General features: G+C 61.1%; 1 protein-coding gene across 1 annotated transcript; it reads right to left on the reverse strand.

Moving 5' to 3' along the window:
* Positions 1-422: 422 nt before the first annotated feature.
* On the reverse strand, positions 423-14830 carry LOC118978082 (signal transducer and activator of transcription 5A). Its single transcript, XM_037033333.1, has 18 exons — positions 14740-14830; positions 13824-13961; positions 13353-13509; positions 12177-12266; positions 9986-10276; positions 9627-9778; positions 8987-9142; positions 8412-8591; positions 6639-6726; positions 6419-6541; positions 5927-6019; positions 5373-5579; positions 4704-4798; positions 4493-4623; positions 3911-4066; positions 3204-3255; positions 2821-2925; positions 423-1777 (listed from the first exon to the last, which is right to left on the reverse strand). Exons 2-18 carry the CDS (start codon positions 13949-13951, stop codon positions 1615-1617), a joined length of 2367 nt encoding a protein of 788 aa, XP_036889228.1. The 5' UTR covers positions 13952-13961; positions 14740-14830; the 3' UTR covers positions 423-1614.
* Between the last annotated feature and the right edge of the window lie 595 nt (positions 14831-15425).

The following is a 15425-nucleotide window of genomic DNA, read 5'->3' on the forward strand; positions in this document are numbered from 1 at the left end:
GGGGACCCCATCCTCCAGCTCTCTGGTGACCGTTTCAGAACACAGTGGCAGCAGCATGGTGCCACCTGCTGGTCTCTGGGAAGAGAGTCTTGGGTGGCTCTGCGGTGACCTGGCCCCCCGGAGCGGGGGTGGGGGAGGGGGAGGGGGTGAGAGTCGCCAGGGCCCTGGCCCTTGGCCACTTCGAGATTGTTCATAGTGGCCACAGTTCTTCCCACCACTCATGTCCCCTTTCCCTAGTAGTCCCCACCCCAACCTTTCCCAAGCCCTGGAGTCCTAGCCCTTTGACTGACAGTGTTGGGGTGGGGAGGGGGTTGGCGCCCTTAAAACCCAGAAAAGCAGCAGCAGGTGACAGCACCTCCGCTGCAGGACAGAAGGGACGAAGCGCCACCAGGGCTCCCCAACCAGGAGCTTCAAACCAGCCATTTTATGAAAAAAATATTTTATTCAAAAACACCTTTCACAAATGTATGGCCTATGTACAAAGTACAAAAGACTCCCCCTTCTCATCCCCACCTGCCTCCAGAGGTTTAAACCCAGGGCTCCCGCCTGCCCGCCGTCAGCTGCTCCTGGCCTCCTGGCCTCCGGCCAGGTCTTCTCAGAGGGCGGAGCCCGTGGGGCTGGAGCCTGTCTGCTCCGACCACAGCCAGTTATGCAACTGCGCTGAGGCCTCTTCCAGGTTCCACAGCCCAGCAGAGGGGAGGCTGAGATCGGCTCTCACCCCTGCTCCAGGTCCCACGGTGTCCGTCCGGGTGAGAGGCCGCAGTGCTGCCATCTGGTGCTGCAGGGTTTTTCCTGGATTGGAGGGGTTCTGCCCTGCCAGTCCCGGGTGCCCTGTTCCCCCCGAAGTCCTGGACCTCTCTTCCTCTCTCCTCCCTCTGGTGTGAGCAAGAGAGGCGAGGAGAGCAGGCTGGGGCCCCGTGGGAGGGAGGGGATATCAGGTGGGACACAGCTGGAGCGTGGGCAACAGTATTACACTGGACGGGGAGGGGGGGGAGCGGGCAGAAGGCTGTGAAGTGACATACCAAGGCCAGCTTTGACAGGCCCGACTCAAATGACCCATTTCTGCTGTATTAGGGACATGGCCATGACCTAGATAAGCTCTCAGTCCACAAAAAGTCTGGAGTCCATAGTCATTAGATAAAGCATAAAGTATTACTCAGAACTGAACCCCCACCTCCCTCCTGGGGGAGGAAACAACAGAACAACTTGGGAGGCAAAGCTTCTAAGTCAGGAGTAAAGCTTACAGACGTTACCTGTCTCTATTCCCCTTCTTGGTAATTTCCTTCACGGAGCTGCTGAACAGAGAGAGGCCCTGGCAGGGCTGGGGGGGCCTTCCCTGAGCACCCGACATGACAGAAGCAGCTTGGTCACTTCCACAGGAGACAGGCCCAGGGGGCTTTTGGAATAACTTGATCTGAGAAAAAGGCGGCTGAGCCACACACCCGGGACCTCGAAGGCAAGGCGGGCACACCTCTCACGCAAACGCACACACGTACACACGCATACGTGTGCTGTCTGCAAAGGCACCAATATGCAGAGCGACACTAAAATCACAATGAAAACGAACCCTTCACAGGAGTCTTGCTCCCAAAGAGAAGTGTGGGGTCCACACATTCAGGAGAGCGAGCCTCTGGCAGAGGTGAAGAGCCCCTCCGGCGGGGACAGGCGGGGGTCCAGACTGTCCATCGGGCGGCGGAGCAGCTCCTCCATGTGCTGGGCCACATCCATGGTCTCATCCAGGTCGAATTCTCCGTCCTGGTCGAGGACCAGGTCGGGGCTGGCAGAGAGAGGGGGACGTCAGACGAGGCTGGCCTGCCTTGCCGCCACGAGCTCCCGGGGGCAGCCTCGGGCCCGCTCCCCACGCAGACTAGAGTCTCGTGAGGACAAGCCCAGCGCTGTGAGACCCCTGCACCCCAAGTTGAGTTGGTCAGTCCCTGGCCCTTGGAGAGGTGCGCTAGTCTCGAGTCTCCCTGCCCTGCTCAGTGATCTCGGGGAGTCCGCTTTCCTCTCCCCGTCGTCCTCATCTATAACACATGACGGCGGGGCCAGCTCTGCCCAGCTGTGGCCCATTCCACCAAACCCTAGCACCTTGCCCTGCGCACCTTCCGTGACCTGGGCCTTGTTACCACCTAAGCCAATCCTTCCAGCCACCTGTACAGCAAGCACTTATTTGCCCTACTCTACAGAGGAGAAAATGAGGTTTGCCCGTGTTCAGAGTCTTGCTCAGGGCCACCTGGCTGGTGGGAGGAGTCAGGATTGAAATTCCTGTCTTTGTGACCCCCAAACCTGGGGTGGTCCCCCTTGTAGCCTGAGCCTCCCAGGCACCCAGACATCCACCACAGGCCACCCACAGTTCAGAAGAGAATTCTCTACCCTAGGAGCTCCATAGAGGAGCAATCAACACCTCGTTCCACCTGACTCCTAAGAGCTGTCCCATGGAAGCCCCTATAGCAGCCTCACCCGCAGTAAGTGCTTCCCCCACATTCTCTCCTTTGGTCCTGACCCCAATCCCACGAGGCAGGTATTCTTGCTCCCATTGTACAGATGAGAAAACTGAGCACCAGAGAGGCTCCATAATTTTCCCAAGGCCACACAGCTAGTCGGCACCTCAGCAAGTTTCAAAAAGCTCTGTGCTGTTTGCTGCTTGATCTCACCCTCTCTGCTCCTGGGCACATGCGAGAGCCCAGCCTGGGTTGGGTGGTCTCAGACCTAGGGGAGCTCTGCGTTCCCTTGCCCACCTGCCCTCCTGGGGTCCGGCCTGAGGCCAGCTGCCCAGTGTCCACCCCCTGCCCCACGAAGCCCCGGAAGAACACAACCTACTTCTGTGGGTACATGTTATAATGAGCCTGGGGACACACAGCGGGGGAGGGAGCCTGGTCCATGTAGGTGGCACTGCCCCCAGCAGAGTCTGCAGATGTCACAAACCTGCAGGAGGAAGCAGAGCAGAGCCTCAGCGGCCTTGGGGCAGCAGCGGACGTGGGGAAGACGACGCGCCCAGGGGGCCCGGGGCTCCAGCTGCAGGAGTGGGGCCCTGGGGACTGGCCTCGTGGTGACCAAGCCCAGTTCCTTCCCGGGGGGGCTGAGCCAGGTTTTGGGGGGAGGGGAACGCTGGGCCCTGGAATGGGAGGGGGTGGGGGTGGGGGTGAGGCCAGCCAGGGGAGGCGAGAGGCGGCAGGAGACCAGGCTGGAGCCCAGACACTTACTCGGGGACCACTTGCTTGATCTGTGGCTTCACGTACCCGTCCACTGCTTTGCCTGCGGAGGGGGGAGCGGTGATGAGAACCAAAGCTTCTGGGAGCCCACCCAGGGAGTCTGCTTCCTGCCCACATCGCTGAGGGCCACAGCGAGGATGAGATTTCCCCGGGGCCCTGAACGAGCACCAGCCAGAGGGCTACCCAGATTCTCATCCGTCCTCTGGCTTCCTTTTCTGGCCCTTTGCTTTCTTCCTGCCCACTCCCACCCCTGCCAAAGATACAGAATCACTACCAAGAAGCAAACCTGACCCATGGATAGGGGACAGGCTGAAGAAGAAAAACCTGTCCACTGTGCTCCCTACACGGGACCTGGGGGCAGGGGGAAGGGTGGGGAGTAGAGACCGCGCGGACGGAGGGGAGTGGGGTGGGCTATCTGGGTGGGTTAGAATTACCCGGGTCCCTCCCCCAGCACTGCAGCCTCTTCTTCCAAGGGGGCAGAAGTGAGAGTCCACCCAGCTTTTTTTTAGACTCAGAGGTTTCGCTTTCCTCCTCCTCACTTGTGAGCCCTGAAATCCTCTCCACACGTGCTTTACACCACCCCACGACCAAAGCCCAAGGGGGACTGGCCGCTGGGCTCTTCCCCGGGGGTCCCCGCCGCCTAGCCCGAGCGTGTGTCCTGGGGGTGAGGGGTTCACGAGCGCCAGGGCAGGACGTACCGATCACGGGAGTGTAGTACTTGGAGAAGACCTCGTCCTTGGGCCGGTCAGGGAACACGTAGATGAGATAGCTCAGGTCCCCCAGCCGGTCGGCTAGGGACCGGATGGAGAAATCCCGTGTGGTGAATGGCTTCAGGTTCCACAGGTTGCGGTCAGCTGTGAAAAGGACAAGCTTGTTCCCATGGCCCACCACCGTCAGGAGGAGGACAGGGGTGGTGGGGGTTTGGGGTGGGCTTGCAGATGGAGATACCCCAGCTTTTATTGCACCCCGACCCCTTGTGCTGCCTGGCACAGAGCGAGGAAAGAGCCAAGGGAACGTTCTACCCAGCAAACCAGGCAGGGAGCTGCCACCAAGGCTGGGTCAGGGCAGAGGAGGGAGAGCATGGAACTGCTGAAGGACCCGCCCAGTGAGTCTGGAGTCTAGGGGGCCAGTGATCGTAGGTTCTGCAAAGCGGAAAATGATAGAACTGGAGTGTGTCTCTTCCCAGACTCTGAGCTCAGGTCCTGTCTTTCCCACAGGGCACCCTGTTAAGGACGCAGGCCTGACAGAGAATGGGGGCATGGACTGCAGAGGGCACTCACGGGAGTCGAACTTCCAGGCGATGGTGATGCCCCCGATTTCTGAGTCGCTGAAGCGCAGCAGGAAGGTCCCGTCCGGCTTGTTGATGAGCAGGTCGTGGGCCTGTTGCTTATTCACGAAACCTAAGATCGCCCTGGGTGCGCAGAGCATAGGGCGTCACTGCCGCTGCCCCCTGGGCCAGCGCCTCCCAGCCTCCCAGCTCCCATTCCTTACCCATCATTCCAATGGGGCTTGTGATGCTTCTTCAGCACCTCCATGACCCCGTCGAACCACTGCCAGAAGGTGTAGTTCCAGCCCGGCAAGTTCTCCTGAGAACCCCGGAACACCCCCGTCAGGGCCGGGGCCCCTGTCCTCACAGGTGGCCCAGGAGCCGGCTGGCGCCCTCTCACCCTCGCCCAGACCCTCTCCCGACTCCTCGCCCTACTCATCCCACACTCTGGCAGTCCATAAACTGCCAGACACAGTCCCCAGCCCCTGTCCTGGTGACTGGGAGTCATCTGGCCCGTGGCCTCGCAGACACAGAGATCCAAAGCAACCTTCACAGAGTGGGGGTAGAAGGTGCAAAGAATTGTGGGAGCTGGACAAGACCCCCACAGTCATTCCTGCCCACCCCCTTCATTTCACAGGTGGGTAAACTGAGGCATGGAGAAGGGAAGGGGCCTGGCAAACTAGCGAGCAGGGCCAGGGCTAGAACCCAAGGATCAGACTCTCGTCTCCAAGCTCCCTCTTGCTTTGACTGTTACAGCTGCCTGCATTCCTTGGGGTACCAGTCCCCTCCATCTCTCCTGATTGTAAGAGCTGCTGACCTCAGGCAGGGTTCTGCCTGTGAGGTGGGGGCGGGGTGGCAGGGCACAGGCAGGCCGCAGGCCTCGGGTCCCTCACCCTGTTGAACTGGGACCAGGACACGGACATGCTGCTGTAGTCCTCCAGGTGGTTGCTGCTGCTGTTGAACAGTTTCTGCGCCAGGAACACGAGGTTCTCCTTGGTGAGGCCCCGGTTGCTCTGCACTTCGGCCTTGAACTTCATGTTGAGCGCCTCACACAGCTGTGGCCACAGCACTTTGTCGGGCACGGCAAACGGCACCCTGCCCTGAGAGGGACACAAGAAAAGGGGGGAAACAGGGAGACTGAGGGACTAGGAAACATTTCCACGCTCACACAGACACACAGACATGCAGATACCTGGAGACTCAGAGGACTGAGAAAGATGCAGAAAAGAAAACAAACACGAGGGGAAAAAAAGTGGGGGTGGCAGGTGCAGAGGGGTGGGGGACAGGATAGAGACCCAGAGCAGGGTAATGAGGGCAGAGGTCAAGGGCCAGAACCACAAGCAGAAGGAAGGTTGGGGGCCAGACCTCGAAGACCAAGCTCACAGACCCGTGACCATGACCCTGGGAAACCCTAGGGTCCAGAGATGGGGGTCCCGTGGGGCCTCACCGGCTCAGCAAAGGCGTTGTCCCACAGCACGGTGGCGGTAGCATTGTGGTCCTGGCTGCCATGAACAATGACAACCACAGGGAGGGACAGGGTCTAGAGGAGTCAAAAGAATGACAGTTGACGGCACAGACAGCAAACGACCACCATCTTGCCCTCGCGCAGGCAAGACTCCCAGCCCTCGGTGCTTACCCACAGTCCCGACCACAGGCCCCTCCCAACAAAACCAAAGCAAAAACAAACACAGAAAACACATCTTTCTTCTTGGCCTGTTGCCTAAGTTCTGTGGGCAGGTGCCAGATTATAATATAACCTCACAAACAGGCACCGGCAGAGCGAAAGTAGGTTTTCTGATAGCATCACGGGGCAGCTGGCCCGAGACCAGGGAAGGGAGGACTCGGAGTCCTCCGGCTTCCCCGAACCGGACAGTTGGCCTCGGCCAGGGCCCCCCACTTTGCCGGGCGACCCATGGGCGGTGGGAGTGTGAGGCCTCACCTTCACCTGGAACACGAGCTCATTGCTGCCTACGCTGAACTGAGACTCAAACAGGACCGTGAACTTCTCCTCCGTCACGGACTCTGCACCACGCCGGTCAGCACGCTTGATCCGCTTTAGTGACTGTCAGGGAGGATCGGAGGGGGACAGGGAGACAGGAGCTGGTCACAAGGACTGGGCTCTGGACAGACCTTCCCTGAGAGGCGGGCCCTGGCCTCACCATGTTTCTGAAGTGGGCGCTGAGCGTGCCGGTGGCCTGGTGGTACTCCATGACGCAGCAGTTGTTCAGGATCTCGCCACTGCACTCGCTGCGGAAGAGAGGGGAGCCCCATCTCCACACAGGCCCCAGGCCAGCAGCACGGGCCTGTCTGCTGACCCGGGTCCGCGGCCTCTGCCCCATCCGCTACGATCGTTCCTCGGTGTGTCTCTGCCCTTATTTTCTCATCAACCTGAGAATACCCAAGCAAGGTCTTCAAGGGCAGGGCCTGGGTCTCCATCATTGGGTCAAAAACGCCTTGGCCATCAAGACCCTCATTGACCTGAGGGCCTTGGGGGGGGCGCAGCTTCTAGAGCACTTAAAATCATGGCCACAGCCTACAAGGACCCCTGTGATCCCCCTCTGCCCACCCCCCTGGCCTCACTGCGTTCCTCTTCCCCCACGCAGGACACTCGGGCTCGGTGCCGACCTCAGGACTTCTGCGCTCGCTCTCTCTGTTGCCACACACACTCTGGCCCTTCTCAGTCAGGTCCCAACTCAGTACCTTCTCAGAAAGGCCTTCAGCCACCATGTGCTGAGGAAATATCTCTCCAGTTGCTGTGCTACCTGTTTTACTCTCTGTCTACAAGTTTATCACTATTTGACACTGTCTTATTTTTTTTAAGATTTTATTTATTTATTTATCTTTAGAGGGAAAGGAGAGACGGAGAGAAACATCAATGTATGGTTGCCTTTCATGCGTCCCCTGCTGGGAACTGGCCTGCAGGGAACCAGCCTGCAACCCAGTCATGTGCCCTGACTGGGAATCGAACCGAGATCCTCTGGTTCGCAGGCCTGTGCTCAATCCACTGAGCTACACCAGCCAGGACTTATTTTCTTTTTTAAATAGTAATGTATTTATTTAGAAAGGGGAAGAGAGGGAGAGAAACATCAATGTGTGAGAGAAAATATTGGCTGCCTATTGCATACCCCCAGCTGGGGACCTGGCCTGCAACCCAGGCAGGTGCCCTCACCGGGAATTGAACCGGCAACCTTTCGTGAAGTTCTCAGGCCAGCACTCAATCCACTGAGCCACACCGTCGTCTTCTCAAAATTATAAAAGACTTTCCCTCCCCAGCCAAAATATAAGATCTAAGAAAGTGAGGACTTCTGCACATTCTTTCTCATCCCACCCTCCGATCACATGGCAGGCCTTCAGTACACATGACCCAGCCTCCCACTTCACACATTCACTCCCCTCTTCATTCATTCACCGGGACCTTTATGGGTGGCCTTCCCTGACGCCAGGACCCCAGCTCTGGGTTCTCTATCCACACAGGCACCTTCAGGACAAGGCGTGTTCTCTCTGCCGGGAAGTCTGTCTCCAGACGCACTCACTGGCTACTCGCACTCGTCCCGAAGCCTGAAACTGCCATTCTGCTCCGCCCACACCATGACCCACTTCCATAGTGCCCTGCATGTCTCCCTCGTCACACACCAGCAATCGTGTCTCCTGTCTGCTGCCTGTTCCACTGGCCAAGCGATTGGTGAGGACAAGGTTCTGTTTGGATTGCACCAGGCCCCAGCGCTCAGCACACCCTACGACACCCCAGCAGTGCCCTACTTGCTGACCTGTTACCACCTGGCACGACGGGACAGACGGAGGGAACCGGGGAGACCCGAGACCATGTCTGCAATGCCAGGACAGAAGACTGGGACTCCAAGGGTAGGACGAGTCAGGCCCCCAGACTGCGCTTAAACTTGGAGAGGGTCACGAGGGAGAAAGGACATGCGTACTTGCGGGTGTTCTCGTTCTTGAGCAGCGACTTGGCCTGCTGCTCACTGATGATGGTGGCCTTCACCTGCGGGGGGTTCATGTGCACGTTCAGCTTCCCTCCCACCAGCAGCCGCACCGTGGCTGCGAACTTGGTCTGGGTCTTCAGGACCTGCGGGGGCTGCTTCTCGATGATGAACGTGCTGCAGGGACACGAGAGGTGCGGCCTCAGGGGCGGGGCTCCGGACCCTCCCAGTGGGGAGCCTGCCTCGCGCCCACGGGGCTCAGCAGGTAAAGGAAGAGCACGGGGCAGGCAGAGACCCTGTTCCAGGGAGGCCACTGAGGGTGGGGGGAGGCGGGAAGAGAGGCAGTGAAATGAACCTGGCATTGGGCACGGGCTGCGGGAAACCAGGGCAGCCCCCACAGAACTCACGAGAGGAGCTGGGAAAGGTCAACACCAGCAGTCATGGCCTCCGGGGAGACAAGGATTCAAGCAACAGCCTGCCACGGGCAAAGCACCCCCAGCTTCCCACCCCATCCCCCTGCTTTCCCTGCCGACCACATGCAGGGCTGGGTGGGGCTGAGGGGCAGCGGTCACCTGGTCACCAGGGCTGAGATGATGTCCGTGATGGTGGCGTTGACCTCGGCCAGCACCTCCTCCACTGGGCCGGGGATGGGCAGCTGCTGGCAGAGGTGCTCAGCTCTGCGGATCTGCTGCCGGTTCTGCCAGATGATCTCAGCCAGCTTCTCGCACCTGCCCACAGCCAGAGGCCGAAGGGAAGGACAATGGCTTCACCCCAGCCCCCAGGACACAGGTGGAAGGGCTCCCAGCCGGGGCCAGCACCCCAAAACCCGGCCTCGTCCCCACCCGGGGAAGGCTTCAACCCTAGGCCACCCTCCTGTGCAATGAGCACAGCCAAGTGGCCCTGCCTCACAGGAACACAGAGAGACACACCAGAGGTGTGACCCTGAATGGACCTCACCAGCCCGAGCCTCACTCTGCACCCCGGCCCTGCTCCACTCCCCAGAACACTGACTCCCGCCCAGGGAGGGGCAGGACTGGGGGCATCAAGTCTGTGTCAGGAGCCAAAACCACGGGGGAAATGAGACCTTCCACAGGCCAGAGCGGGCCACCCGCCTATGAAACACAGGAGCAGACTAAGCAGCTGGGAGCTCTGTCCTGGGCCCCGGCCCGCCCTGCCCGCCTGCACCCTGCACGCACCCCCCACACCCAGTACCAGGACTGCAGCACGTCCAGGCTGCCCTCAGGGGGCCCTCCGTTCCCGGCCAGCTGCTGCCGCCGCTTCCACTGGATCAGCTCGTCGTCCAGAATGACGGTCTGCTGCTTCCGCAGCAGCTGCAGGGTCTTCTGGTGCTTCTCGGCCAGCTCCTGAGACAGGGGACAGCAGGCCCTCCTGGGCTCTGGGGCCACAGCCCTGCAGGGCCTCAGCCAGGAGGCAGGGCCTCCCAGGCCCCCACGGCCCTCCTGCACCCCGGGCCCGGCTGTCCTGCCCGCTGTCCTGCTGTCCTGCTGGCTCTACCCCTCTCAGGGGCTCTCACTTGGGATGTAGACCCGCACCTGGAGGGCCCCACTCACCCCACGGTACTGCTGCAGCGTCTGGGCTTCTCGCTGTAGCCAGGCCTCCAGGGACACCTGCTTCTGCTGGAGGGTTGTCTCCCGGCTCAGACGCTCCTGGGGGTTCAGCTGGGCCAGCTGGGCAAACTGAGCTAGAGGAGGGAACGGGACAGCCACGGCCGTGATCTCCCAGCTTCCAGTGTGCAACACCCTCAAGCTGACACGTCTCACCAACGGCACCTCAGGGCTCCGGTGGCCCAGGGTGCCCACAGTGAACCCGCCCCACTCCCTGGGCCCAGACTCTGAGCTCCCCTCTAGGGACAGGGAGACACAAGCCTGTGGGTCCAGCTGAGCAGAACCCCCACCCTGGCCCACACAGCTGGCTGCCCGGCCTTTCTCACGCCACACTGGGGTCCAGCTCGGTGCAACACTGCCCAGGTGGAAGTGAGCCCTGGCCGTTCACTGCCTCGGTGGACTCGGGCAAATCACTTCTCTCCCCCGGGGCCTCAGTCTCCCCACGTGCAAAACGGGGGAATCCTGTTCCCGGCCCCAGTGGGTTTCCATGGGGATTGCAACATGGAGATACAGAAAATGCTGAGAGGCTGCCTGGCCCGTGGACGCTCTCGGTGAGAGTCAGTCCTTGTTGCTTACTGGGTTCCAGGACAGATGACAAGGGGACAGACATGAGCAGCTCTCGGCCACAACCTCACCCCCAAAGCCCCGTCAGGGAAGGCCTGGTGCACGGACGGCCATGGGCCACCTGCTGGGGCACAGGAGCCGGCCCTCAGGGAGGAAGGCGTGTCAGCATGTGTGGAGGGGCCTGACAAGCTTGTGCAGGTCAGGTCACTGCGAGCTCAGCTGCCCAGCAGGAAAAGAAAAGGGAGAAGACGGAGAAGAGAGGACAGACAGAGAGTCTGACACAGAGAGACAGAGGGAGAGAGAATGGGAATCCAGGGCCCACGCAAAAGCACAAGATCCCTCAGGAAAAGGAGGCGGCTCTCAGCTCTCTTCCTACCAGCTTCCGGGAGCTCACCAATGGCAGGAATAGGGACTCAGTGAGGCCTCATTACCCTTATTTAAAAAATAAGTTATGAGCCCTGACTGGTGTGGTTCGGTAGGCTGGGGTCACCAGTTCGAGTCCCTGTCACAGCACATGCTTGGGTGGCAGGCCAGGGATCCAGCTGGGGGCGCCCTAGAGGCAACTGATCCATGTTTCTCCCTCCTTTGCCCGTCTCTAAAAATAAATATATAAACTCTTTTAAAAAATAAGTTGCAAAATGCTTAAAACATAAGGAAGGTAGAAAGAACGGTACAAAAAACACCTGTGAACCCAGAACCCGGCTTCAGGAATCAAACATTCGCACAGTGAGAGCCACGCACCCCCACCCTGCAGCCTGCAGGCCGACCCTCCCGCCACAGAGGGAACTGCTCTCCTACAAACCGGGGGGGGGCCGGGGGCTGCGCCCTGCCAAGAGCCTTTGGGACACCCCGGTGTTCTGACTCGGCCTGAGTCAGGAAGATGTGAGCATCAGCACGTCCTGGTCCAGTTCCTGGCAGGCCTCGCAGGGCCATGCCTCCCCGACCTAGGCCTGGCCCTGTGGCCGCACGAGCCGGGACAGGCCGAAGAAGTGCAGACGGCCAGGAAGCCCGGGAGGGAGGACAGTTCGCAAATGCGGCTCCATTGTGGTGCGGGCCTGAGCGGGAGGCGCTGGGGGATCCAGTCAAGGACACAGCAGGCTGGTCTGACAGCCGTCCCCACGGGGAGGTGGCAGCACCCCCAGCACCTGTGCCCGGCCTCCCTGTGCAAGAGACACAGGTGTCCCCTGGCAAGTTGCAGAGCTTTCTGGGANGGGGGTGCTGAGGGCTTCCTCTTCTGTTTCACTGGTCTGTCCATCTATCCCTGGCCCATGCGGTATCTCATTTAACCTTCACCATAACCCTGCAGGGAGGTGCTATTACTGTCCCTGCTTATAACTGAAGACACACAGGCTCAGACAAGCCCTGTCACTTGCTCAAGCTACATGGCTAGGGAGTGGCAGGGCCAGGACCTGAAGCCAGGGGGTCACTCTGTACCCGCAAAGCAAACTGCCCCTCGCACCTGCTCACGCCCCTGACCCCTTTGCTGCCCCCTCACTCCAGTGTTTGTAAGTCGAGGTTGTGTCTGCACAGGAGGGAGTCCCGACTCCACTGCCCAGACCCACGGGACACTCACGTTGTTGGCTTCTCGGACCAGCCTCTGTTCATTGTACAGAATGTGCCGGATGCAGCGCACCAGATCCATGGGACAGCGGTCGTACGTGTTCTGAAAGGGCCCGAGAGCAGCTACCAGGGGCCGTCCTCTGTGCCCACCGTGCCTGTCCCAGTGCCCCACCCACACCTCCCTCCCCCAGCCCTTGCCTTGAAGCCTCGGGACTCTTGCCAGACACCCCTGTGTCTCCTGGACTGGAACCCCCGCCCCCCACATCTTCATTTGGGTTGCATTGCCTTAGGAGGCCCCTGTTTACAAAGCACTTCCAATCCACCATCCTCTATGATGTAGAAACCCTGTGACACAGCACAAATGACTGTCCCCATTTCAGAGGTGACAAAACCGATGCTCGGAGAGGGTATGTGCGTATCCAGAGACAAACCGGTGAGGGAGCAGATGACCCAACACTCTGAGCACCTCCTGCCCAGGTCTGGGCCCTTCCCGCCCTGCTCTGGCCCCGGGTTCCTGCTCTGCTCCCTCTTCACCCCGCTTTCTCCTGCTGCCTCCCTCTTTGGGGACGGGCTTTCCACTCTCCCGGCACCTGCCGCTCATATTCAAGAACGGTTCTTGAAGAAATACTACTGAGTTCTCATAAATGCTTGACTAGGATTACCACCCACACCCCCTTCCTGCTTCCACAAAAATTCCCTCCCTTCCCCCTCCCCCCACCCCCTTGGGAAGAGGAAGCTACATCTGACATCTAAACCCCCATTGAGCCTCTTTTATCCAGTCCTGCCCCCAGGCTAACCCTGCCCCTCTCCTGCCCCACTGCAGGAGCTCTGCCTCCTTCCCCAGAGCCCCAGGAGGGAAGTCTGGGCTCCTGGGTCCCTGGATTCCAGAACCTCCCAATCTCCCTTGACTTGGTCCGCCTCCACCCCTTCTGCTCGTCCCCTCCAGAGTGCCCTTCCAGCCATCCCCTCCTCTGGGGAACCAACCCACCCTGCTTTGCCATGTGCTGGAGGGATCCAACAGGCCTGGTTTAGAGAGAGGGGGTGGGGGAAATCGAAGCACCAAAAAGTTGCCGATAAGCTCGGGGTCATGCAGTGAGTCAGCGGCCAGGCCAGGAAAAACCCCAGTGCTGATGCTGGAAAGAGAAGGCGGCCAGCGCGTGCCTGCAGGTGACCCGGCCTCCACACCCACCTGGAGCTGCGTGGCGTAGTGCCCCAGCTTGATCTTCAGCAAGAACCCGTCTTCCCCCACCTGGTGCTCGGCCTTCTTCTGCAGCTCCTGCACCAGGCCCTCCAGGAGCTGGGTGGCCTGGGCTTGGTCCTGGGGATTATCTGGATCAATGGCATCCCTTGGGGCAGGGCAAGGGAGAGAAGCCTGCTGTGGGACCTCCTTGGCCAGAGCGTCAGGCACGAGAGGAACGTGGAAATCCCACGGCTCCTCCCTAAGGGCACTCCAGAGCCCACAAGACTTGTTCCTGGCAACTCCACAGGCATCAGAGTCTAGAAACATCCCCTCTCCCTTTCCCTGTTCCCCTTTCCCAAGAACACGGCCCCTTCCTCACAGAAACGAACACCAGGGCCAAAACCAAACCACGAAAGAAGAGCCCTAAAGGCCAAGGGGCCTGGCTGGCAGGGACCCGCGAAGGAAGACAGCGGCACCTACCACGGCTGGCCCTCGATCCACTGCGCTAGGTAGTGCCGGACCTCGATGGGGAAGTGCTGCCCGTACAGCCCCTGCATCTGGCGCAGTGCATCTCCCTGCAGCTGCTGGGCCTGCATCCAGCCCGCCATGTCCGTTCACCTAGGGCGAGCAGAGGGCTGAGGAGGCGCCTCCCCGGCAGGGTGAGGGCTGGGCCTGCCCCTGGCCCTGTCGTGCCCACCCATGCCTGGACGGCGGTCAGGCCAGGCCCCTCCCCTCCCACAGACACGCTTTCCTGTGCGGGAAGAAAGATGGTGAGGAGGGGAAGGCGCGCCCTGCCCTTCAACGAGGAACCCGCTGAGGCTTGGGGAGGGGCTCTCGAAAGTCAGGTGCCCTCCTCCTCTTCCTCTCCCCTCGCCCCACCGGGGCTTCCCCAGAGAGGGGACAGCTAAAAACTGAAAGAGAAACTTGACAGCGGAGGCCCACAGGCCTCTGAGGAGGGTTGCAAGAATCCCCCTACCCTGCCTCGAACCCTGCGCACCAATTTCTGGGAAGGGGGTGCACTCCAGCCCAAAGTTACGCCACCGACGGCGTCCCCTGGACGGCTGGGGCCCTGCAGGCACGTGGCTGGTGTTGTTAAAAGAGGGCTGGGGCGGCGGAGGCTCTCCCCGGCAGCTGAGCCCGCGGTCTCCCGCTGTCCGGCCCGACAGCGCCCCCTGCCCACTCCGGGCGAGGACGGCGCGCAACCGCGCCGCCGTCCCTCCATCTGCGTCCCTCGTCCCTCGTCCCCGCTGCGCCCCAACTCCCCCTCGGTCGCGGGGACCGTTCCCTGCACCCCACCCGGCCGTCGGGCTTTGGGTCCCGGGGCGCGGGGCGGGGACTGGGGGCGAGTGTCCCCTCACCGCGCGCGCCGCCCTGGACGCGCCGCCCGGCCACCCACCTGGTGGCACCGAGCCCTCCGGCGGCGGGGCGGGCTCTGCGCCCGCGGCTCTCGCTCCCGGCCCGGGCTCCTGGCGGCTGCGGCGGCGGCTGTTACTACAGGAAGGAGCAGAGAGCAGCGATTTCCTCCTCAAAGGTCAGCTGCCTCCGATAGACCATACACAGCGCGCGAGCTCTCGCCAACACCCCTCCCAGCCTCTGTCGCTCCCTCCCCGCCTCCGCCCTCGGTCGCTAGCTCCCCGCCGAGTGCGCAGCGGCGGCCTCGGCCCGGGCCCCGCGCGATGAGGCTGGGCGGCGCCGCGCGCGCGGGGGCTGCCCCGACGGCGGGGTCCCCCGGGAGTCCCAGCCGGCTCGCTCCTGCGGCCTCGGACCGCGGCGAGCAAGAGGTTCAGGAGTGGCGGGGAAAGGGAGTGGGAGGACCGGGAAATCCCGGGCCCTGGAAATCCCAAACCCGGGCCTCGGTTTTCTCATCCGTAAAAAGGGAGGGTTGGACTAGCTGGAGATGCCTTCCACAACTGTTGCATTTGTCATCTTTCAAGTCCCTCGACTAAAGAAGTAAATGAGTGTGCGTGTGTTTATGTGGGCTGGGGACACAACCTTTGTGACTTCAGAGGCAAGACCCTAGGAAGGGGAAGGACTGGGGATTCCAGCGAAGCCAGCCGGCTCACGCCCGGGCCCCACCTCCCC

The sequence above is a fragment of the Sturnira hondurensis genome, unplaced genomic scaffold (genome assembly GCF_014824575.4).
Source record: "Sturnira hondurensis isolate 20B ecotype Veracruz unplaced genomic scaffold, ASM1482457v3 Scaffold0021632, whole genome shotgun sequence".
Classification (NCBI taxonomy): Eukaryota; Metazoa; Chordata; class Mammalia; order Chiroptera; family Phyllostomidae; genus Sturnira; species Sturnira hondurensis.